Source organism: Vipera berus (assembly GCF_964194415.1).
Source record: "Vipera berus genome assembly, chromosome: 1".
Lineage (NCBI taxonomy): Eukaryota > Metazoa > Chordata > Lepidosauria > Squamata > Viperidae > Vipera > Vipera berus.
Window position 1 is genome coordinate 2,448,768 of NC_138202.1, and position 24,829 is coordinate 2,473,596.

The following is a 24,829-nucleotide window of genomic DNA, read 5'->3' on the forward strand; positions in this document are numbered from 1 at the left end:
CTGGTCACCTCCTGGTTGGATTATTGCAATCTGTTCCATATGGGCCTTCCCTTGAAGAGTATCCAGAAACTTCAGCTGGTGCAAAATGCATTTAACAGGAGCAGTTATGTTTCTGGTAGATCTCATTATACCTTTGGTTGCTGAGTTGCATTGGTTGGCCTCATCCCTCCTGAGCTTCTGAAGTTCCCTCAAATCTGGTCATGCTAGCAGACTTGGGAACCGCAATAATTCTAATTCTTTCTCATAAATGTTGTATAAAGATTTTAAGCAATTATTGTCTTCTTTATTTACAGCTTTTACTGGCTGTTGTATGCTGTTCAGATGGCCATATAAATTTGATCCCTCAATCCATTTCATCCCCTGTCTTGTGGGTATAACCAAATTAGTTAATCCGCCAAAATACTGGTATGATTGCTCACACTTCCTAGGGTATATCTGACTGCCAATATGCCCCATTAGCACCCATTCTATCTGAACATACTACGGCATAGGTCAAACTCATTATTGTTTGCAGGGGCTCAGTTTCATGTTTGTCAAAACCTCAACTTCACCTTGACTCTCTAGTCCGTCTGCTCTGTGGATTAGCAACAGGAGACACAAATATGTTTACGACAATTGCTTTTCCTTACAATTAACAGAAGAACAGTAATTCTTAATGCATCCCCTGTGGATTTCAACCCACAAAAATCTTCCAAGGCACAACCTACTTTTAAAAATATGCTCTGAGTCAATCAGCCGACCTTCATATCAAAGCCCAAACACAGGTAACAGAAACCATGACTGCTATAACAGTAGTTTATTGATTGAATATTCTCGTGACCTTGTCATTAAAATAAAACACAGCATATTGTCTACTTTCAGTATAAGATAGCTGGAAGCAAATAAAGCGGTAAAATACAAGTGTGTTAACGCAAGGAGACATCAGATAAAATTGTCCGGAGGCCATCCAAGCTAGCAAAATAATCTTGACTGTGAAAGGCAACCTATTCATTATTCTCACCTTCCTTCCTAAATAAAAAAAACCAGTTTCCCTAGAATTTGTTTCCCAAACTGGTCAATGGAGATGTGTTTCAGCTATGGGGTACCAAGTTAGGTTTTTATAGCCACACACTTCCTTCTTTTCCTCTTTTCTTTATGATTTAGATGTATTGTGCCCAGTCTGTTTTTTGAGTGGGTCATCAATATTTTAAATAAGTATATCAAAACCAATCACCCTGTCTGGTGGAAGATTTTCTAAGGACAGAAACCAGAGCTTCTTTCAAGTGCACCAATCGGCTCTATCCTATTCTTCAGTCCCCACCCTTTGTGGTTTGAACCAGGATGGGGTACCTTTCCTTGAGTGACAATTGTAATATCCTATCATCACACCACTACACCAAGATCTGCACTTGCAGGGGTCCTAAGAGATGATAATTGCCCAATTTTACATTACCTTCCTCCTTAGCCATAAGGAGTTCTTACCAACAAGGGTATCTCACTGGTCTTTCTAGGAGGATTGGGGTTTGGACACTCTGCTCTGCACTGCTTTTTCACTGGGGAGGAATATGAGAAGTCAGACCCATGGGCTGCAGGGTTGAGTCCCCTCCTAAACCTAAGCATTCTTAAAGTTCATGAAACATAAACTTAGTGCAGAGTGCAAAGAAGAGCAACCAAGTTGATTAGAGGCCTGGAGACTAAACACATGAAGAATGGTTGCAGGATTTGGGTATGGCCAGTCTAGAGAAAAGAAAGACTAGGGGTGACAAATGATAGTAGTGTTCCAATATTTTGAGGGGCTGCAACAAAGAAGAGGGGGTCAACTTATTTTCCAAAGCACCAGAAGGCAAGACAAGAAGCAATGGATGGAAAGTAATCAAGGGGAGAAGCAACCTAGAATTAAGAAGAAACTTCCTAACAGTGAAAATAACCAGTGGAACAGCTTTCCTTCAGAAGATGTGGGGGCTCCATCGCTGAAGGTTTTTAAGAATAGACTGGACAGCCACTTGTCTGAAATGGTATAGGGTCTCCTGCTTGAGCAGGGGGTTTGGACCTCCAAGGTCTGTTCCAGATCTCTTCTGTTTTATAGTTACATACATCACATGACATTTTCTTCCTTCTTCTTTGCCCCCAAATGTAATATTTTGTAATGATTCTATTAATTAACATGCATCGATCTATCCTCATAATAATCTGGCAGGATAAATAATAGCAGGGAGAGGAGAAGAGCTCTTAATATTCAGTCCACATGGTATTATTATTTATTAAAGAAATATGCGCTGTCTGAGCTTGATTTTTTTTCTTGCAGGTGTTTCATTACACATACTAAGAAATATTATCATTGCTAGTCAGGAATGGGGTTTGATCTCAATTTATACTTTAGCTGCTTGCTCTGTCAGTGTTGTGGAAATAGGTTTTGGTGGTTCTTGGTCTGTTACAAAGATCAGCAAGGAAAGACAATGAAATTTACTGTGGCCAGTAATGCAAACAGAAGAGGGCTACATGCATGGCCACACCAGGAATGGATACACTCAAGACAAAAGATTCAAATAGCATTCACTGCTCTCAAATGCATCATAAAAACAACCAAGGGAAATTTATATATTAATAAATTATTTTCTTGATGAATTTAATAGAGAGGAAACAATGTAGTTCATTTCAAGAATTTTTTAAAAATAACCTAATAGTCTATTCAATGAAAAAAATAATAGGGAACTCAGCAAAACTATCTATGGAAGCACACATAATTAAAAACACTGAAAGTGAACCCAACCCAAAATGTTTTTAAGACTATTTTGATTAAAATCAGAAAATTGAAAAAAATAGCATGCTGAAGTTTATTTCTAGGTGGGTCATGGGGCCTCACTGTGAACAAATGACATTAATGAAAAATGAAAGGATGGGTGATTATTGCTGATTAGCAGATATTTTGTGATTAGTTACATCATTTGATTTCCAAATATTAAAAGAAAAAGGGACTTGCTAATTTCTTTACTTTTAAGAAATCAGATCAACTAAACAGATCCCAAACTCACAACAAAAGTTCCCAGTTACTGCATGAGTCAGAAATTCTTGTGCCTCATTATATTCTCTCTACAATTGAGATGTGGCCTCAATAAGATAATGTAGCATTTTGGAAAAAAGATACAAACCAAGAGACCAGCCCCAGAGGCCAAGATGGAGAAGATCTCCACAGCCACCATTGACTTCCCTTTGGTGCTCAGGTAAGTGGGGAGGAAGGTGATCCAAACACAGCAAAAGACTAGCATGCTAAAAGTAATGTATTTGGCTTCGTTAAAACTGTCAGGCAATTTCCTAGCCAGAAAAGCCACCGTAAAACTGACAAGGGCCAGGAAACCAAGATAGGTGAGCACAGCATAAAACATTAAAGCTGAGCCTTCCTTACATTCCAAGATGATCTCTCCAAACAAGGAGTGGAAGTCCAAGCTGGGAAATGGGGGAGAGGTCACCAGCCAGGTGACACAAAGAACTGCTTGGACCAGGGGACAGCCTAAGACAATGGAGTTGGTCAATGGTTTTCCCAAGAGTTTCCTTGTCCTGTTCCCTGGCTTGGTGGCCATGAAGGCCAGAACCACTGTGACAGTTTTTGCCAACACAGAGGAAACTGCAAGGGAAAAGAGAATGGCAAAGACAGTTTGTCGGAAAAGACAGGTGAGCTTCCCTGGTTGACCAATGAAGAGGAAGGAGCAGAGGAAGCAGAGCAGGAGAGAAACCAGGAGGATGTAGGTGAGATCTCGGTTATTGGCCTTGACAATCGGTGTGTCACGATGCTTAAGGAAAATTACCAGAACTGCCAATGTGATCACACAGAAAAAAAGAGTAAGAAAAATTAAAGCATATGCCAGGGTGTCTTGATAGGAAAGGAAGTGGATCTTCTTGGCAATGCAGTGGTCCTTGTCCTTGTTGGGATATTGGTCTTCTGGACAGGGGTCACAGGAAGCTGCATCTGAAATCAAGAGTTTTTGTCTTAGGACTTCAGGGCATCCACAGTGAGCTTTATTCCCTGCCACACCTCAGATCCCAGTTTGACTATTTCTGGTTAGTACAATTCAAAAAATGACATGGTGAAAAGAACTCCTGGGCAACAGAGTGCCCTATAAAGTGAAAATCATCTAGATTCAAAATAAGCCTCATTTGCTCAGAGATGGGGTCTCTCCCTTTTCCATTCATCGACCACTTGCATGATTATTTCCTTTTTCTTTCACAGGGAGAATTTGGTACCTGATGTTTTTCCCCACATCGTACTGTAAACCCAAGTAGATGGATGAATCTGTCAGTTAGGGATCCTGCTTTTTGTTGTTTAGATAGATTTTTGCTTGGAGTGTCATAAAATCATAACATGACACACACATGCATAAACAAGAAGGCTCACACATCTAGTGTGGAATGGGTGGACTGTAAGGAGAGAGAAAGAATTTCCCCTGTTTCAAATAGTTTTATCCATCATGCATTCAGAGTATTTTTGTAGTAAGGGGTGAACAGAACAGAACAGAACAGAACAGAACAGAACAGAACAGAACAGAACAGAATAGAATAGAATAGAATAGAATAGAATAGAATAGAATAGAATAGCAGAGTTGGAATAGACCTTAAAGGTCTTATAGTCCGACCCTATAAAAACAATGTTAAGACTCTAGAAAGAGTTCAGAGAAGACCAACAAAGATGATTAGGGGACTGGAGGCTAAAACATAGAAATAATGGTTATAGGAACTGGGCAGGAAACCCTGTACCATCTCAGACAAATGGTTGTCCAATCTCTTTTTGAAAGCCCCTAGCAATGGAGCACCCACAACTTCTGAAGGGAAGCCATTCCACTGGTTAATTGTTCTAACTGTCAGGAAGTTTCTCCTTAGTTCTAGGTTGCTTCTCTCCTTGACTAGTTTCCATCTGTTGCTTCTTGTCCTGCCATCTGGTGCTGATCTCTGCCAGGGGAGGCTCCTCCTAATTTTCCTTTGTTTTTGTGTTGCAAAATTGTCATAAATGCAGTGCTTCACTAAAAACAGGGGTTAAAGCTAGTCTTTCCCACTGTCCTAAAGGACTGGAAACTCCATTCCCTTAATCCTGAAATGCTGCTGCTAATAACTTAAAGACAGATGCATCCAACGGACCACTCTTAAAAGTTCTGAATGATTTTCATGTTGATTTGCTCAACTGATTTTCTACCTTAGATTCACTCTTAATCCTCCCCACGCAGCCATGCCAAACTTCCTCGTTGCTGCTTTGAGGATTTCCTTGAGCAACTTGCCTGTTTGATTAGAAATGGTTCCTTCTGGGCAAGAAACACAACCATAGCAACAAGACTGCTTCCTGTCTGCAGACTTCTTGGCTTGTCCTGGAACACAGTGCTTCACACAACGGGAAAAGGGCTTTTTCTGAAACAAGAGAGGTTAGCTTTGAGGGGAAGGCATTACAAACAATCAGCTTAGCTGCAGGGTCTGCATAAAATGAATCTTTATCTTGCTTCTTCCTCTATAGTCCGATGACAGTTTTCAGCCTTCTAGTTGCAGATTTTGCTTGACCCTGGAAGAAGCATCTGTTCCCCACCTGGTTGGCCCACACAATGACATCAGGGTCAATGCTGAAACTTTCAGCTGAAGGAGCCTGCGGATCAACCCATCCAACTTTTTGTCGAAGAATCGTCATATTTGCAAAGACGACCCAGTTGAGGATATCAAATCCTGCATAGCTCATTCCAGTTTCTGAAAAGGAGACTTCATCCCCAGCGGTGTTATTGAAAATGACATTTCTCAAGAAGGCGTGCATCTGGAATTGCAAAATAAGCAAGCAAACAAGCAAAGAGTTCAGGAAAGTGAAGTTGATATAAGGAGATTTTGAATTGCAATATGTGGAATAAATGTATTTCTGTATCCCAGAGATAAAAGCCAAAGGATGTTGGCTGGTAATGACTGGAAGACTTGTTTTTTTTCTCCCACAGTGGCCCCTGCTCTATAGAACACCCTCCCTTCAGAAATTAGAAATCGTTGTTACCCTTTCATAACATCCTAAAAACCTGACTTTCTTCCTGTGCCTGGAGTGCTGAATTTGTTAAGCACCCCATTTTCTGACTGTATTGCTAACTGGTGAAATATTTTATTTTATTTATTTATTTATTTATTTTATTACATTTATATACCGCCCTTTCCCTGAGGACTCAGGGAGGTTTACAGGGAATTAAAAACCAAAAATACAAAAGTTAAAACCAGTTTAAAAAAGATTAAACTTAACCCTGTGCAAATAAAACCCCAATTAAAATAAATTAATCCTCAGCCTGGGCCAGAGAGCTCGAAGAGCCAGGTCTTCAGGCCCCGGCGGAATGAACGGAGGTCGGGGGCAGTCCTCAGCTCCACTGGCAGCTGGTTCCAGAGGGCAGGCGCCCCCACTGAGAAGGCCCTATCCCTGGGTGTTACCCGCCGGCAATCTCTTACCGGTGGGACCCTGAGCAGACCCTCCCTGTGGGAGCGCACTGGACGAAGGGCACTTGATGCTGGCAGCAGGTGTTCCCTCAAATACCCCGGACCCAAGCCATGTAGGGCTTTATAGGTAATGACCAGCATTGCCATGTCTATTTAATCTGGATGTTTTTTGTGTTTTTCTTGTTTTAAAATGGTTGTTTTTGTATTTTTAATTGGAAGATATTTTTTGATTTGTATGCCATGCAGAGTTATTGACTGAGATAGGTGGCCATAGATGAAAGAAAGAAAGAAAGAAAGAAAGAAAGAAAGAAAGAAAGAAAGAAAGAAAGAAAGAAAGAAAGAAAGGAAGGAAGGAATGTGGATTGAGCTATCAAAATACAGCAATGGGAATTTCAATGGAAAATTCAATCAGGTGTACAGCAACTGGAATTATTAAGGGAAAAATGCAGCAATTTTTCTTTTTCCAGCTATGAATGCTAAAATAGAAATGGAATAAAAAAATTAAAAATTTGTATGAGATTTAAATACAGGAGAAAAGTAGCAGTTGGGGGAAAGAAAAGGTAATTTAGATCATAGGCAAAAGTTATTGAATCTTAAAGCTGTTTAAGAAGATCTGAAAAGTTACCTGCCAGGGCTTCACAAGGAGATGTGGGCTCTTTCTGTCCCTCTTCAATGCCCGTTGTGATTCCAAAGGATATGCAGCATGCAATGCGTGTGCCACAGAATAAGCTGCATTGTAGATGCTGTAACTGAAACCGGTCATCTGTCCATCGAAGACGGAGGCCGGGAGGGTGTCCAGGTTCTCCTGCCCTGTGCAAACCCTTCGGCCGTCAGGTGAGGCCAGACCTGCGTTCAAAAACTCGCAGTCAAATACAACTTCCCACCACTCAGGAAGAAAGATGTCTCCATGGGGCTCATGGGAATTCAGAGACCAGAGATAATTCTTGAATCCTGGCACTAGGTTTGTGTGGACCGTGAAAGACAAAGCTCCATGGAGGGATTTTAATTTCACCCAGTCATAGTGATAGCCAATAGCTGAAAATTCCCATTGAGTGGTCAGGATCCAGACCTTCCCAAAAGAAGTATGGTTCTCTTCTTCATATAAGTAGAGGGACATTATTAGACTTTGTAGTGTCTTTGCATCCTCTGAGACAATCACAACCTGAGCATTACTATTCAAAATGGTCCAAATCACATCTATTTGATCTCCTTGCAATTCATTGAATATTGAGATTCGGGACAAGATGTGTTCCACAAACTGTATGCAAATGTCATTCTGGGCAAGGGTGGTGGTCAACATTTGGATAAAAATTTCAATGTTCTCTGACTTCTGAACAACAATCCCAATCCAGTTCCATTGGAAATAGAGAAGAAGCTGGACAATGGCTGCATTCTGTAGGGGATATTGAGGATCTATCTGGTAGAAGGTGGGGAACCGGCTCTTATCACCCAAAACAGGATCAAAGAAGCGATAACCTAACTGAAGGGAAGTAGAGATGGAGAAAAAGGAAGAAGTTAAGCAAGGGAAAGGGTAACTGTGTTTTTTGTTACTAACCTCAGACCATCTAGAGTAGCAGGATATCCTATTCTAGACCCCAATCCCCACAACCTTGTATCTTCATGAGATGTTTTCTACCAGTCACAGAATTGGATCTGCAAGTTCTTGGCAGTAACCACACAAGACAGAATTTACAGAACTTCCGGGTGGTGAGGCGACGCCGAAGACAGCCATCTCCGGGCTGTCCGCTCCGCGGCTTTGTAGAACCGCCAAAAACAGCGCTGATCAGCTGTTTTGGCGGTTTGGAAGCCCCCTCCTCGGGAGAAGAGGAGGGGGTGAGTACCCAGGTAGGGGTTGAGCTCTCCGGGGCCGCCTGAGCTTAAAGTTTGGGTGGCTGAAGAATTGAGCCCCCCCAAAGCCTGGGTTTGTTCCGGGCTGCGCAGCGTTTCTGCTCTGTGCTTTTGGGAGCAGAACAAGGCGTTAGCAACCATCCCTGCCAGCAGGAAAGGATTTTGGAGTGCAAGGATGCAGGCAGAGCGATACAGGAGATCAAGGTGAAAGTGGATTTTTGTTCTTTAGCTCAACGGACTTTGTAGACTCTGAAAGTGAAAGTGCGTAGCAAGTAATAGTGGGGGGAAATGGCGGCTAAATCTTCCAAAGTTCTCAGGAGCGCGGGGGCTTCCCCGGTGCAGCAGTCTTCGTTGCAAGCTTTATTGCCCCCTGCACCTGCACCTACTCCAGCACTGACAGTCAAAGATTTGCAAGATGCCTTGGAAAAGCACTCACAGCAAATAGCTGAGATTATAGATGAAAAGCTGGATGAGAAGCTGACAGAAAAGTTAGTTGAAGTTATGGATGAAAAGCTGGATGAGAAGTTAACAGAAATAAGGGCGGACATCTTGCTTGCATTTCAAGGCATGGCTATATGTATTGAACGCTTGGACGAAAGAGTGGAAGATCTCAGTCAAAATAATTTCAGATTAGAAGCAAAAATGTCAGAGACTGAAAATGTGGTGGATAAAATTGACAGCGACTTGACCTTGGTCCAGTACCATGAGATGGAGTTTGCTATCAGGATCAGGGGCTTAAAAGAGAATCCTAAAGAAGATTTGAAGGAAATAGTCTCTGAGGCTTTGGAAGGGGTACTGGGACGGCCAGCAGCTGAAATTGTGGGAGACATAGATAAAATTTTTCGTGTTAATTCATGGATTGCAAGACAAAGGAAATTACCTAGAGATGTGGTTGTTTATTTTACAAAGAGAGCAATCAGGAATGAAGTCATCCAAGCTTCTTACAATACTAAGCTTGTAGTTGCTGAGCAAGAGGTCCTGGTTTTAAAAGAGATCCCTCCAAGAATTTTAAGGAGAAGAAAGGACTTTGCTTTTTTAGCACAAGAGCTCAGGAGACGTGATATCAAGTTTAGATGGGAGATACCAGTGGGTATGGTGGTGATGTATGAAGGCACGAGACATCGTCTTATTACAGTGATGCAGGCACGTGATTTTTACAGTAATGTCTTAAAAGCAACCCCCTTACCAAGAAGAATGGTGAGGGAAAGCCTCAAGGTGTTGAAGGAACAACGCAGACATATGAGAAAGCTACAGGAGTGGATCAAATTACAGTTTCATTGGAAGATGCCAGAGACCAGAGGATGACGCGTGCTGCTTTGAGGCGAATGAGACGAGAGCAAGAACAGGACCAGCAGAAACTCATGGAACCTCCAAAGCGTACCTATAGCGAAGCTGTGGGAGGGGCACGGCCTAAGAACGTCAAGGGGATTCTGGAAGACGCGCTCCAAAAGCTTCGGGTCGCTAAAGATGGCGACTAAGTTTTTAACTTGGAATGTCAATGGCTTAAATTCACCACAGAAGAGAAAGAAAATCTTTCAATATTTAAAACAATTCAAGACTGATGTTATTTGTTTACAAGAAACACATATTAGGGTTATGGACCAAAAGTACTTATTGAATTCTAGACTGGGTACACAATTTATTGCTTCTGCAATGAATAAGAAGAATGGAGTGGTTATTTATGTCAAGAATACTATGACAGCGGAGTTAATAGAAGCAGACAAGCAAGGAAGATATGTTATAATAGATTTGTTGATAGAAGGCAAAAAAACGCTTTTGGTTGGACTATACGCTCCTAATCAACAACAAGCAGATTTTTATAGTTTATTACACAGCAAGATAACTCAGTTGGATTATAAATCTTTTATTTTTATGGGAGACTGGAATGGTGTCTTGGATGTACAAATGGACAAGAGTAGTTCTTTTAGGAGTACTCCAAGTCATGCTAGATTGCCTAAATCCTTTTTTGAGATGAAGGATGCTTTGGAGTTGCGAGACATCTGGAGAGAAAGAAATTTACAAGAAAAGGATTATACTTCTTTTTCTGATAGACATCAATCTTTTTCCAGGATTGACTTTATATTAATCACTAATGATTTTTTTTCTAGGATTAAGAAGATAAAGATTTGTCCAAGAATTATGTCTGACCATACTCCAGTCTGGTTAGAGATTGATAAGGATAACAGAGATAGGCGCTCCTGGCGTCTAAATGAGAACCTGTTTAGAAATCAGGAAAATGTGGAAGAATGTAAAAAACAGATGAAGGTTTTTTTTGAAACTAATATGAATAAGGGTACTTCTATGGTTTGGGATGCTAGTAAGGCATATATGAGAGGTGCGTTAATATATATGAATAATAAATACAGACGTAATTTGGAATTTAGCAGGAAAGAATTAGAGAATGAAATTAGGGAAAAAGAAAAGGCCCTAATTTTGAATCCATTGGATGCGAAGATTAAAGAGGTTATTAACTTATTAAGGGGACAGTTTGATAAGTTGATGGCTGATCAGGTGGCAACTAACTTACGGTTTGCTAGACATAATACTTTTTGTAATGCCAACAAACCAGGTAGATGGTTAGCTTATATGTTAAGGAAGAAGCAAAGGGCTTCTAATATAGACAAAATAGAACATAAGGGTAAGGTTGTGTATCAACAGAACCTTATTAAGGAAGCTTTTGTTGATTTTTATTCTAAATTATATGCTAGAGATAAGATTAATGAAGCAGATATTGATGCATATTTGAGGAATGCTAATATTCCGGTTCTTACACAAGAACAAAAGGAAGAGATGAATCAATTGATAACTGAGGAAGAAATTCTTTTAGCAATTAAACAATTGAAGGTGGGCAAAGCGCCAGGCACGGATGGATTGACTGCGGTGTATTATAAAAATTTACAGTCGGAGATGATAAAGCCATTAAGGGAATTGTTTCAGATAATTCAAAGGGGAGGAGGGGTGCCTCCGTCTCGGAAAACTGCTTTTATTTCTTTGATTCCGAAGGAAGATCAGGATGTCACTCAAGCAAGAAATTATAGACCAATATCACTTTTGAATACGGACTACAAGATATTTGCTAAGGTCTTAGCTAACAGATTAATGAGGGTACTGCAACAGATAATTCATGGTGACCAAACTGAGTTTATAAGTGCTAGACAAATGAAAAATAACGTGAGGCATATAGTTGACTTGTTGGAATTTCTGGAAAGAAACAACCAGATCCCTGCAGCGCTGATTTTTTTGGACGCTGAAAAAGCTTTTGATCAATTGGATTGGCAATTTTTGATGAAAGTATTAGATAAAATGAATTTTGGGGATAAATTTTTACAACCAATTAGGGCATTATATCAAAAGCAAACAGCCCGTATAATAGTAAATAACAGTTTGACTGAAGTATGTAATATTGAAAAGGGCACAAGGCAGGGGTGTCCGTTATCACCCTTATTATTTGTTTTAACATTGGAGATATTATTGAATAAAATACGGAATTCGGAAAAACTCAAGGGAATTCAAATAAGAGACCAGGATTATAGATTGAGGGCATTTGCAGACGATCTGGTTGTTACGGTGACCCAGCCAGAAAATTCTGTTGTAGAATTGATGGAGATAATAATGCAATATGGGAAAGTTTCTGGATTTAAGGTTAATATAGAAAAAACTAAAATGCTGTCTAAAAATATGACAGTATCACAAAAGGCTGTTTTAGAAGGGTTAACTGGATTTGAAATTGTTAAAAGGGTTAAATATTTGGGGGTGTATTTGTCACCCTCAAAAGCAAAGTTATATAAAAATAACTATGAGAAGTTATGGGGAAAAGTTCAAAAAGAATTGGATAGTTGGAAAAAATTACAATTGTCTTTATTGGGAAGAATTGCAGCAGTGAAAATGAATGTCTTGCCGAAATTTCTATTTTTATTTCAAATGATACCTATTCTTAAAAAGGATTCAAATCTGGAGGAATGGCAAAAGGGTATCAATAAATTTGTTTGGGCAGGGAAAAGGCCACGAGTTAAATTTAAGATCATGCAGGATACGCATGAAAGAGGTGGTCTCAAAATGCCCAATTTTAAATTAGCTGCTGCTTTGTCAGCGATAAGTGATTGGATTAATTTAACACAAGGAAGATTATTAAATCTTGAAGGTCATGATTTGTTATTTGGTTGGCATGCATATTTATTTTATGATAAGAAGGTAGATAATGTGTTTAAGGTGCATATTTTAAGACATGCTTTGTTGCGAGTTTGGAAAAAGTTTAGATATAAGTTAAACTATAAGATACCTTTATGGGCAATACCGAAACACGCAATAGAAAACATAAATGTTGGGTTTAAACATGATGTGACTACATATAAGGAAATTTTAAGTTTGGAGAGGAATGTATGGCGTTTGAAGCCGTATAATTTTTTACGAGGAGAAAAGATTGTTCAAACCTGGTTTCAGTATGGGCAACTGCAGGCCAGGTGGAAAGAAGATCAGAAAAGTGGTTTTTCAATGACTGATGAAAATTTGGTAAAGCAAATTAGAAATCAGGGTCAAGCACACATCAAACGGATATATCTTGCATTGATAGAGATTGATTCAGAAACAGAGCTTGTTAAAGATTGCATGATAAAGTGGGCTCAGAACATCCAAGAAGTTATTACAATGGATACTTGGGAAAAGATCTGGGTGAGAAATGTAAAATTTACACAAGCCCAAAATTTAAGAGAGAATTTTTATAAAATGTTTTATAGGTGGCATTTAGATCCTAAAAAGTTAGCAAGTATGTATCCGAACTATTAGCCTAAATGTTGGAGGTGTGGTGGTGAAGATGCAACATATTTTCATATATGGTGGACCTGTAAAAAGGTTAAAGCTTTTTGGATTAAAATTTGGTGGAATATGCAGAAGATATTTAAGAAAAGGATAAAGTTTTGTCTGCAATTGTTTTTACTGGGCATTATTACTGATACTACTGTTGTGGACACTAAGTTGATGTTGAACTTAATTACGGCAGCAAGACTTTTAGTAGGGCAATATTGGAAGAAGGAAGAACTGCCGACTATAGAAGAATGGACTTTAAAGGTTTCTAACCTGGCGGAAATGGCAAAGATCTCGGCGTATTTGAAAGACCACTTGCAACAACGATATATTGTGGAGTGGAAAAAATGGATTGACTACATCCAGAATAAATATGGGACTAAAAAGTTTCATTTAGCATTTGAATAAGTATTGATGTGATATTTATATTCCTTGTAGTTATTTTATAAGAGCTAAAGTGCGATAGATCTAATAGTTTATTGTTGTTAGCATATGGTAGTTTATGATTGTTTTATACTTTTATACCTTGAATTTAGTTCTGGGAAGTCGGGGAGGGGGGTAGGGGAGGGGGGAGGGTTGGGTTGGGTTGGGAAGAGGGGATGGGGGTGGGGGGGTTGTTTTGTTAAAGATAAAATGTATTGAAAAACTTTTCAATAAAAAAAGACAGAATTTACAGCATTGTCCCTTTCTTCTTGTTATGTGTCCAGGTACCTGAGAAATCTTGAAATTGTCAAATATGGTTGCCATCTGGTATGAGATTCTTGGGTTGAGACCTCCAAGGACAGAGAGAAGGTGGTCCTGTGTGTCGCAGTTGTAGTTAGGGAACACTTTTCCCCGGCTGGAGAGCAGAGAGAGGCTGACATCTTGGACCATGCTTGCATACTGGTTCTCTTCGTAGATGCGGAAGCCCAGGGTGATGTTGGGGAGAAGCTGAAGGTCTTTGTTGATCTCCTGGATGGCAAATGCCAAGGCCAGGATATGTTGGTAGTTCTTGGGAACAGGTCTTTGTTGCAAGTGTTAGAGGACAAAAAGACAGGAGCAGGAGGGAGATGTTTATTTGGTTAAGAAAGCATTATCAGGGTTTTAGGAGTTAATCATATAACAGATCAATACAATTTATTTTACTGCTGTCCGAAAACAGAGCTGCTTTGAAAGATTTTTTTTAATAAAATGATGTATCATTGGTATTTGACCCCAGGCTGACTAACAAAAATGTATAAAGGGAGTTCTAATAAGTGCTGGAAATGTAACCAAAATGCAGGTTACTGTAATTTTATCTTATGTAGTGATCTTGCAAATATGTGAAAACTTAATTGGATAAACATAATAATGAGAATGCAGAAAATATTTAAGATACAAATATTAATGAAACCTGAATCTTTTCTTTTAGGTAATATGGACAAGCCAGCTGAAGAACAATTTGGGGTGCTATTCCTTCACATGGTGACGGCTGTAAGGATTGTACTTGCTAAGCACTAGAAAGAGAAAGAGATGATGACCATTGAAGAATGGATTTTAAAATTGATGGTATTAGCAAAGATGGTGAAACTAACTGCCTTGATCAGAGACAATGGACTAGGCAGTTTTATAAGAGACTGGAAGCCATCTGTGGACTTTCTACATGTTAAATACAATAACAGATGGCTAACAGAGAGATTTGAAGATTGTTTAGTCGATTTGATTATTAGATAGAAATCTTCTCATAGAACAGAACAGAATTAAAGAGTTGGAAGGGACCTTGGAGGTCTTCTAGTCCAACCCTCTGCTCAGGCAGCAAACCCTAAACCCAACAGTGTATGACATAGCTCCTCTGCCTTTCTCAGCAGCCCATTTCCGTGAATTCATGTGAAAGTTGCAATTGACAACATGAAAGTTCAAGTCAGAATTGATACTTTTTCAAGATGAACCTTTCAATCCAGTTAAGGAAAACGGTGTTTTATCTTGATAAAACTATGCTCTTTATTATACCCAGTCATGGTAATCTTTATAGGCTGCCAACCTCTGCCCTACATTCTCAAACAATTTTCCCAGTCTGGCACCTTTCAGCTAATATGTTATCAGAGTCCTTCTGAATTTGTCAGCTTTATAAATCCAATGAATTTGATTATACTGAATTAAATTAACCAGGTTGACTTTTGCTGGCTAGATATTATTAAGCTGATACACCTAAATGACCCTCAATTAGAAAGTGTCTCTTTAGGGTCTTGAAATATGGAACTGTTTCTCTTTAGAGCAGTGAGTGAGATCACTGACCTGGCCTGGAAATTCTGAAAGAAGTTAGCTCCATTCATGTAGAAGTATCCAGGATTGATAAGAGAGCAGTGGGAAGCCAGACTTGGTGGAACAAAAGAAAGACCTCCTCTACATAGAATGAAATGAAGCCATGAAGCATGATATTAGAAGCCATCAGAGTAATGAGATAGAAAGATGAATTTAGTCCAGCTATAAGATAGAGGACTCTACCATTATTTCTCCCCAAGTTCAGGCCAAATTGACTTCTCTGAAATGTGTATCTTGTCTTCAGGAACATGACGAAAAGGCTGACTCCTGAATTGAGAGTGACAACTTTTTCTTCATCACTAAAGAGAGGGCTTGAGAAGGGAATTAGAGGGAGATTGAGTCATCAAAGACAATCAATGTGATCTAATTAAGAAGGCTCTAAATAAATAGAGGCTGGGTGGGATTTACGTCTGCCCCATCTTCAAGACTTTCCTTTCCATATTGCCCTGAGAAAAAAGACAATCAAGGAAACACTTACAGAGAATAGGAATCCCAATCACCAGGAGGCTCGTGTAAAGGAAGCTGTAGGACTAGAGTAATGGAAAGAGGTAGGTTTCCACCGATAATGAGATCTCCAGGTCTGTAAAAGTCTTTTTGTAATTGGAAAGGTCTCCTCCAGAAACAGTTTGGCCTCAGGTCCATTTGGACAGCTACTGGCAAGAGCCAAAGGAATGCTAAAAGCCAACTCATTGGCCACAGAAAAAGACCTTCTTTCTACATCAAATCAATGGAGGATAATGTAAGCAATGTGATGCTCTGGTGACTTCAAAGGGCTGAAGTAGGATTTTAAATCTTCAAGATAAGCATTCATCTCAGCTCCAACTCTAAAGGGACCCACCTATATTATTCAGAGCATGCTAAGTAAACATGTTTTGACCAGACACAAATCTCTTGTGCTGATGGAGGGTTAATCTCTGGGAATCTACTGAGATGAAGTAAGAATTATTAGTGTTTTATGAATCCTAGGAGAGAGAAATGTCCACATTACTCCATAGCTCTGTAGTCATTAGCATTTGGCAAGAGGGAAGCTAATTTGTGAAGCCACAATTGTGTGTCTCTTTCTGTGAATTTGACAACTGTGATCAGAGAGAGTCATAAAGCTTTAGAGTTGGAGGAGAACTTGGGGATCACCTAGTTCAATCTCCTTAATATAGGATATACATGGTGTCCATTCTTCTAGTTCTCTTAGGTGATCTCTATAGGGTCAACTGTTTTTGCTGCCAACATCAAACTTTTTTTGATTTAGAAATTCTCTGAGACTTCCTGGAACAACTCACCATGGCCTTTATCCTTGTGGTGTTTCCCAAACGGGTCAATGGAGATGTGTTTCAGCTATGGGGTACCAAGTTAGGTTTTAATAGCCACACACTTTCTTCTTTTCCTCTTTTCTTTATGCCTTAGATGTATTGTGCCCAGTCTGTTTTTTGAGTGGGTCATCAATATTTTAAATAAGTATATCAAAACCAATCACCCTGTCTGGTGGAGGATTTTCTAAGGACAGAAACCGGAGCTTCTTTCAAGTGCACCAATCGGCTCTATCCTATTCTTCAGTCCCCACCCTTTGTGGTTTGAACCAGGATGGGGTACCTTTCCTTGAGTGACAATTGTAATATCCTATCATCACACCACTACACCAAGATCTGCACTTGCAGGGGTCCTAAGAGATGATAATTGCCCAGTTTTACATTACCTTCCTCCTTAGCCATAAGGAGTTCTTACCAACAAGGGTATCTCACTGGTCTTTCTAGGAGGATTGGGGTTTGGACACTCTGCTCTGCACTGCTTTTTCACTGGGGAGGAATATGAGAAGTCAGACCCATGGGCTGCAGGGTTGAGTCCCCTCCTAAACCTAAGCATTCTTAAAGTTCATGAAACATAAACTTAGTGCAGAGTGCAAAGAAGAGCAACCAAGTTGATTAGAGGCCTGGAGACTAAACACATGAAGAATGGTTGCAGGATTTGGGTATGGCCAGTCTAGAGAAAAGAAAGACTAGGGGTGACAAATGATAGTAGTGTTCCAATATTTGAGGGGCTGCAACAAAGAAGAGGGGGTCAACTTATTTTCCAAAGCACCAGAAGGCAAGACAAGAAGCAATGGATGGAAAGTAATCAAGGGGAGAAGCAACCTAGAATTAAGAAGAAACTTCCTAACAGTGAAAATAACCAGTGGAACAGCTTTCCTTCAGAAGTTGTGGGGGCTCCATCGCTGAAGGTTTTTAAGAATAGACTGGACAGCCACTTGTCTGAAATGGTATAGGGTCTCCTGCTTGAGCAGGGGGTTTGGACCTCCAAGGTCTGTTCCAGATCTCTTCTGTTTTATAGTTACATACATCACATGACATTTTCTTCCTTCTTCTTTGCCCCCAAATGTAATATTTTGTAATGATTCTATTAATTAACATGCATCGATCTATCCTCATAATAATCTGGCAGGATAAATAATAGCAGGGAGAGGAGAAGAGCTCTTAATATTCAGTCCACATGGTATTATTATTTATTAAAGAAATATGCGCTGTCTGAGCTTGATTTTTTTTCTTGCAGGTGTTTCATTACACATACTAAGAAATATTATCATTGCTAGTCAGGAATGGGGTTTGATCTCAATTTATACTTTAGCTGCTTGCTCTGTCAGTGTTGTGGAAATAGGTTTTGGTGGTGCTTGGTCTGTTACAAAGATCAGCAAGGAAAGACAATGAAATTTACTGTGGCCAGTAATGCAAACAGAAGAGGGCTACATGCATGGCCACACCAGGAATGGATACACTCAAGACAAAAGATTCAAATAGCATTCACTGCTCTCAAATGCATCATAAAAACAACCAAGGGAAATTTATATATTAATAAATTATTTTCTTGATGAATTTAATAGAGAGGAAACAATGTAGTTCATTTCTAGAATTTTTTAAAAATAACCTAATAGTCTATTCAATGAAAAAAATAATAGGGAACTCAGCAAAACTATCTATGGAAGCACACATAATTAAAAACACTGAAAGTGAACCCAACCCAAAATGTTTTTAAGACTATTTTGATTAAAATCAGAAAATTGAAAAAAATAGCATGCTGAAGTTTATTTCTAGGTGGGTCATGGGGCCTCACTGTGAACAAATGACATTAATGAAAAATGAAAGGATGGGTGATTATTGCTGATTAGCAGATATTTTGTGATTAGTTACATCATTTGATTTCCAAATATTAAAAGAAAAAGGGACTTGCTAATTTCTTTACTTTTAAGAAATCAGATCAACTAAACAGATCCCAAACTCACAACAAAAGTTCCCAGTTACTGCATGAGTCAGAAATTCTTGTGCCTCATTATATTCTCTCTACAATTGAGATGTGGCCTCAATAAGATAATGTAGCATTTTGGAAAAAAGATACAAACCAAGAGACCAGCCCCAGAGGCCAAGATGGAGAAGATCTCCACAGCCACCATTGACTTCCCTTTGGTGCTCAGGTAAGTGGGGAGGAAGGTGATCCAAACACAGCAAAAGACTAGCATGCTAAAAGTAATGTATTTGGCTTCGTTAAAACTGTCAGGCAATTTCCTAGCCAGAAAAGCCACCGTAAAACTGACAAGGGCCAGGAAACCAAGATAGGTGAGCACAGCATAAAACATTAAAGCTGAGCCTTCCTTACATTCCAAGATGATCTCTCCAAACAAGGAGTGGAAGTCCAAGCTGGGAAATGGGGGAGAGGTCACCAGCCAGGTGACACAAAGAACTGCTTGGACCAGGGGACAGCCTAAGACAATGGAGTTGGTCAGTGGTTTTCCCAAGAGTTTCCTTGTCCTGTTCCCTGGCTTGGTGGCCATGAAGGCCAGAACCACTGTGACAGTTTTTGCCAACACAGAGGAAACTGCAAGGGAAAAGAGAATGGCAAAGACAGTTTGTCGGAAAAGACAGGTGAGCTTCCCTGGTTGACCAATGAAGAGGAAGGAGCAGAGGAAGCAGAGCAGGAGAGAAACCAGGAGGATGTAGGTGAGATCTCGGTTATTGGCCTTGACAATCGGTGTGTCACGATGCTTAAGGAAAATTACCAGAACTGCCAATGTGATCACACAGAAAAAAAGAGTAAGAAAAATTAAAGCATATGCCAGGGTGTCTTGATAGGAAAGGAAGTGGATCTTCTTGGCAATGCAGTGGTCCTTGTCCTTGTTGGGATATTGGTCTTCTGGACAGGGGTCACAGGAAGCTGCATCTGAAATCAAGAGTTTTTGTCTTAGGACTTCAGGGCATCCACAGTGAGCTTTATTCCCTGCCACACCTCAGATCCCAGTTTGACTATTTCTGGTTAGTAAAATTCAAAAAATGACATGGTGAAAAGAACTCCTGGGCAACAGAGTGCCCTATAAAGTGAAAATCATCTAGATTCAAAATAAGCCTCATTTGCTCAGAGATGGGGTCTCTCCCTTTTCCATTCATCGACCACTTGCATGATTATTTCCTTTTTCTTTCACAGGGAGAATTTGGTACCTGATGTTTTTCCCCACATCGTACTGTAAACCCAAGTAGATGGATGAATCTGTCAGTTAGGGATCCTGCTTTTTGTTGTTTAGATAGATTTTTGCTTGGAGTGTCATAAAATCATAACATGACACACACATGCATAAACAAGAAGGCTCACACATCTAGTGTGGAATGGGTGGACTGTAAGGAGGGAGAAAGAATTTCCCCTGTTTCAAATAGTTTTATCCATCATGCATTCAGAGTATTTTTGTAGTAAGGGGTGAACAGAACAGAACAGAACAGAACAGAACAGAACAGAACAGAACAGAACAGAACAGAATAGAATAGAATAGAATAGAATAGAATAGAATAGAATAGAATAGAATAGCAGAGTTGGAATAGAGCTTAAAGGTCTTATAGTCCGACCCTATAAAAACAATGTTAAGACTCTAGAAAGAGTTCAGAGAAGACCAACAAAGATGATTAGGGGACTGGAGGCTAAAACATAGAAATAATGGTTATAGGAACTGGGCAGGAAACCCTGTACCATCTCAGACAAATGGTTGTCCAATCTCTTTTTGAAAGCCCTTAGCAATGGAGCACCCACAACTTCTGAAGGGAAGCCATTCCACTGGTTAATTGTTCTAACTGTCAGGAAGTTTCTCCTTAGTTCTAGGTTGCTTCTCTCCTTGACTAGTTTCCATCTGTTGCTTCTTGTCCTGCCATCTGGTGCTGATCTCTGCCAGGGGAGGCTCCTCCTAATTTTCCTTTGTTTTTGTGTTGCAAAATTGTCATAAATGCAGTGCTTCACTAAAAACAGGGGTTAAAGCTAGTCTTTCCCACTGTCCTAAAGGACTGGAAACTCCATTCCCTTAATCCTGAAATGCTGCTGCTAATAACTTAAAGACAGATGCATCCAACGGACCACTCTTAAAAGTTCTGAATGATTTTCATGTTGATTTGCTCAACTGATTTTCTACCTTAGATTCACTCTTAATCCTCCCCACGCAGCCATGCCAAACTTCCTCGTTGCTGCTTTGAGGATTTCCTTGAGCAACTTGCCTGTTTGATTAGAAATGGTTCCTTCTGGGCAAGAAACACAACCATAGCAACAAGACTGCTTCCTGTCTGCAGACTTCTTGGCTTGTCCTGGAACACAGTGCTTCACACAACGGGAAAAGGGCTTTTTCTGAAACAAGAGAGGTTAGCTTTGAGGGGAAGGCATTACAAACAATCAGCTTAGCTGCAGGGTCTGCATAAAATGAATCTTTATCTTGCTTCTTCCTCTATAGTCCGATGACAGTTTTCAGCCTTCTAGTTGCAGATTTTGCTTGACCCTGGAAGAAGCATCTGTTCCCCACCTGGTTGGCCCACACAATGACATCAGGGTCAATGCTGAAACTTTCAGCTGAAGGAGCCTGCGGATCAACCCATCCAACTTTTTGTCGAAGAATCGTCATATTTGCAAAGACGACCCAGTTGAGGATATCAAATCCTGCATAGCTCATTCCAGTTTCTGAAAAGGAGACTTCATCCCCAGCGGTGTTATTGAAAATGACATTTCTCAAGAAGGCGTGCATCTGGAATTGCAAAATAAGCAAGCAAACAAGCAAAGAGTTCAGGAAAGTGAAGTTGATATAAGGAGATTTTGAATTGCAATATGTGGAATAAATGTATTTCTGTATCCCAGAGATAAAAGCCAAAGGATGTTGGCTGGTAATGACTGGAAGACTTGTTTTTTTTCTCCCACAGTGGCCCCTGCTCTATAGAACACCCTCCCTTCAGAAATTAGAAATCGTTGTTACCCTTTCATAACATCCTAAAAACCTGACTTTCTTCCTGTGCCTGGAGTGCTGAATTTGTTAAGCACCCCATTTTCTGACTGTATTGCTAACTGGTGAAATATTTTATTTTATTTATTTATTTATTTATTTTATTACATTTATATACCGCCCTTTCCCTGAGGACTCAGGGAGGTTTACAGGGAATTAAAAACCAAAAATACAAAAGTTAAAACCAGTTTAAAAAAGATTAAACTTAACCCTGTGCAAATAAAACCCCAATTAAAATAAATTAATCCTCAGCCTGGGCCAGAGAGCTCGAAGAGCCAGGTCTTCAGGCCCCGGCGGAATGAACGGAGGTCGGGGGCAGTCCTCAGCTCCACTGGCAGCTGGTTCCAGAGGGCAGGTGCCCCCACTGAGAAGGCCCTATCCCTGGGTGTTACCCGCCGGCAATCTCTTACCGGTGGGACCCTGAGCAGACCCTCCCTGTGGGAGCGCACTGGACGAAGGGCACTTGATGCTGGCAGCAGGTGTTCCCTCAAATACCCCGGACCCAAGCCATGTAGGGCTTTATAGGTAATGACCAGCATTGCCATGTCTATTTAATCTGGATGTTTTTTGTGTTTTTCTTGTTTTAAAATGGTTGTTTTTGTATTTTTAATTGGAAGATATTTTTTGATTTGTATGCCATGCAGAGTTATTGACTGAGATAGGTGGCCATAGATGAAAGAAAGAAAGAAAGAAAGAAAGAAAGAAAGAAAGAAAGAAAGAAAGAAAGAAAAGAAAGAAGAAAGGAAGGAAGGAAGGAAGGAAGGAAGAAAGAAAGAAAGAAAGAAAGAAAGAAAGAAAGAAAGAAAGAAAGAAAGAAAGAAAGAAAGAAAGAAAGAAAGAAAGAAAGAAAGAAAGGAAGGAATGTGGATTGAGCTATCAAAATACAGCAATGGGAATTTCAATGGAAAATTCAATCAGGTGTACAGCAACTGGAATTATTAAGGGAAAAATGCAGCAATTTTTCTTTTTCCAGCTATGAATGCTAAAATAGAAATGGAATAAAAAAAATTAAAAATTTGTATGAGATTTAAATACAGGAGAAAAGTAGCAGTTGGGGGAAAGAAAAGGTAATTTAGATCATAGGCAAAAGTTATTGAATCTTAAAGCTGTTTAAGAAGATCTGAAAATTCACCTGCCAGGGCTTCACAAGGAGATGTGGGCTCTTTCTGTCCCTCTTCAATGCCCGTTGTGATTCCAAAGGATATGCAGCATGCAATGCGTGTGCCACAGAATAAGCTGCATTGTAGATGCTGTAACTGAAACCGGTCATCTGTCCATCGAAGACGGAGGCCGGGAGGGTGTCCAGGTTCTCCTGCCCTGTGCAAACCCTTCGGCCGTCAGGTGAGGCCAGACCTGCGTTCAAAAACTCGCAGTCAAATACAACTTCCCACCACTCAGGAAGAAAGATGTCTCCATGGGGCTCATGGGAATTCAGAGACCAGAGATAATTCTTGAATCCTGGCACTAGGTTTGTGTGGACCGTGAAAGACAAAGCTCCATGGAGGGATTTTAATTTCACCCAGTCATAGTGATAGCCAATAGCTGAAAATTCCCATTGAGTGGTCAGGATCCAGACCTTCCCAAAAGAAGTATGGTTCTCTTCTTCATATAAGTAGAGGGACATTATTAGACTTTGTAGTGTCTTTGCATCCTCTGAGACAATCACAACCTGAGCATTACTATTCAAAATGGTCCAAATCACATCTATTTGATCTCCTTGCAATTCATTGAATATTGAGATTCGGGACAAGATGTGTTCCACAAACTGTATGCAAATGTCATTCTGGGCAAGGGTGGTGGTCAACATTTGGATAAAAATTTCAATGTTCTCTGACTTCTGAACAACAATCCCAATCCAGTTCCATTGGAAATAGAGAAGAAGCAGGACAATGGCTGCATTCTGTAGGGGATATTGAGGATCTATCTGGTAGAAGGTGGGGAACCGGCTCTTATCACCCAAAACAGGATCAAAGAAGCGATAACCTAACTGAAGGGAAGTAGAGATGGAGAAAAAGGAAGAAGTTAAGCAAGGGAAAGGGTAACTGTGTTTTTTGTTACTAACCTCAGACCATCTAGACTAGCAGGATATCCTATTCTAGACCCCAATCCCCACAACCTTGTATCTTCATGAGATGTTTTCTACCAGTCACAGAATTGGATCTGCAAGTTCTTGGCAGTAACCACACAAGACAGAATTTACAGAACTTCCGGGTGGTGAGGCGACGCCGAAGACAGCCATCTCCAGGCTGTCCGCTCCACGGCTTTGTAGAACCGCCAAAAACAGCGCTGATCAGCTGTTTCGGCGGTTTGGAAGCCCCCTCCTCGGGAGAAGAGGAGGGGGTGAGTACCCAGGTAGGGGTTGAGCTCTCCGGGGCCGCCTGAGCTTAAAGTTTGGGCGGCTGAAGAATTGAGCCCCCTCAAAGCCTGGGTTTGTTCCGGGCTGCGCAGCATTTCTGCTCCGTGCTTTTGGGAGCAGAACAAGGCGTTAGCAACCATCCCTGCCAGCAGGAAAGGATTTTGGAGTGCAAGGATGCAGGCAGAGCGATACAGGAGATCAAGGTGAAAGTGGATTTTTGTTCTTTAGCTCAACGGACTTTGTAGACTCTGAAAGTGAAAGTGCGTAGCAAGTAATAGTGGGGGGAAATGGCGGCTAAATCTTCCAAAGTTCTCAGGAGCGCGGGGGCTTCCCCGGTGCAGCAGTCTTCGTTGCAAGCTTTATTGCCCCCTGCACCTGCACCTACTCCAGCACTGACAGTCAAAGATTTGCAAGATGCCTTGGAAAAGCACTCACAGCAAATAGCTGAGATTATAGATGAAAAGCTGGATGAGAAGCTGACAGAAAAGTTAGTTGAAGTTATGGATAAAAAGCTGGATGAGAAGTTAACAGAAATAAGGGCGGACATCTTGCTTGCATTTCAAGGCATGGCTATATGTATTGAACGCTTGGACGAAAGAGTGGAAGATCTCAGTCAAAATAATTTCAGATTAGAAGCCAAAATGTCAGAGACTGAAAATGTGGTGGATAAAATTGACAGCGACTTGACCTTGGTCCAGTACCATGAGATGGAGTTTGCTATCAGGATCAGGGGCTTAAAAGAGAATCCTAAAGAAGATTTGAAGGAAATAGTCTCTGAGGCTTTGGAAGGGGTACTGGGACGGCCAGCAGCTGAAATTGTGGGAGACATAGATAAAATTTTTCGTGTTAATTCA

General features: G+C 40.3%; 2 protein-coding genes across 2 annotated transcripts; both read right to left on the reverse strand.

Annotated features, from left to right (window-relative positions):
• Nucleotides 1-3,038: 3,038 nt before the first annotated feature.
• Nucleotides 3,039-15,350, reverse strand: LOC308659837 (vomeronasal type-2 receptor 26-like; the record flags this gene model as incomplete). Its single annotated transcript, XM_081313861.1, has 6 exons — nucleotides 3,039-3,943; nucleotides 5,244-5,370; nucleotides 5,543-5,761; nucleotides 7,037-7,891; nucleotides 13,771-14,062; nucleotides 15,313-15,350. 6 exons carry the CDS (start codon nucleotides 15,348-15,350, stop codon nucleotides 3,039-3,041), a joined length of 2,436 nt encoding a protein of 811 aa, XP_081169987.1.
• A 3,284-nt stretch (nucleotides 15,351-18,634) lies between these two features.
• LOC308659838 (vomeronasal type-2 receptor 26-like) lies at nucleotides 18,635-23,858 on the reverse strand (the record flags this gene model as incomplete). Its single annotated transcript, XM_081313862.1, has 5 exons — nucleotides 18,635-19,539; nucleotides 20,850-20,976; nucleotides 21,149-21,367; nucleotides 22,752-23,606; nucleotides 23,820-23,858. 5 exons carry the CDS (start codon nucleotides 23,856-23,858, stop codon nucleotides 18,635-18,637), a joined length of 2,145 nt encoding a protein of 714 aa, XP_081169988.1.
• Between the last annotated feature and the right edge of the window lie 971 nt (nucleotides 23,859-24,829).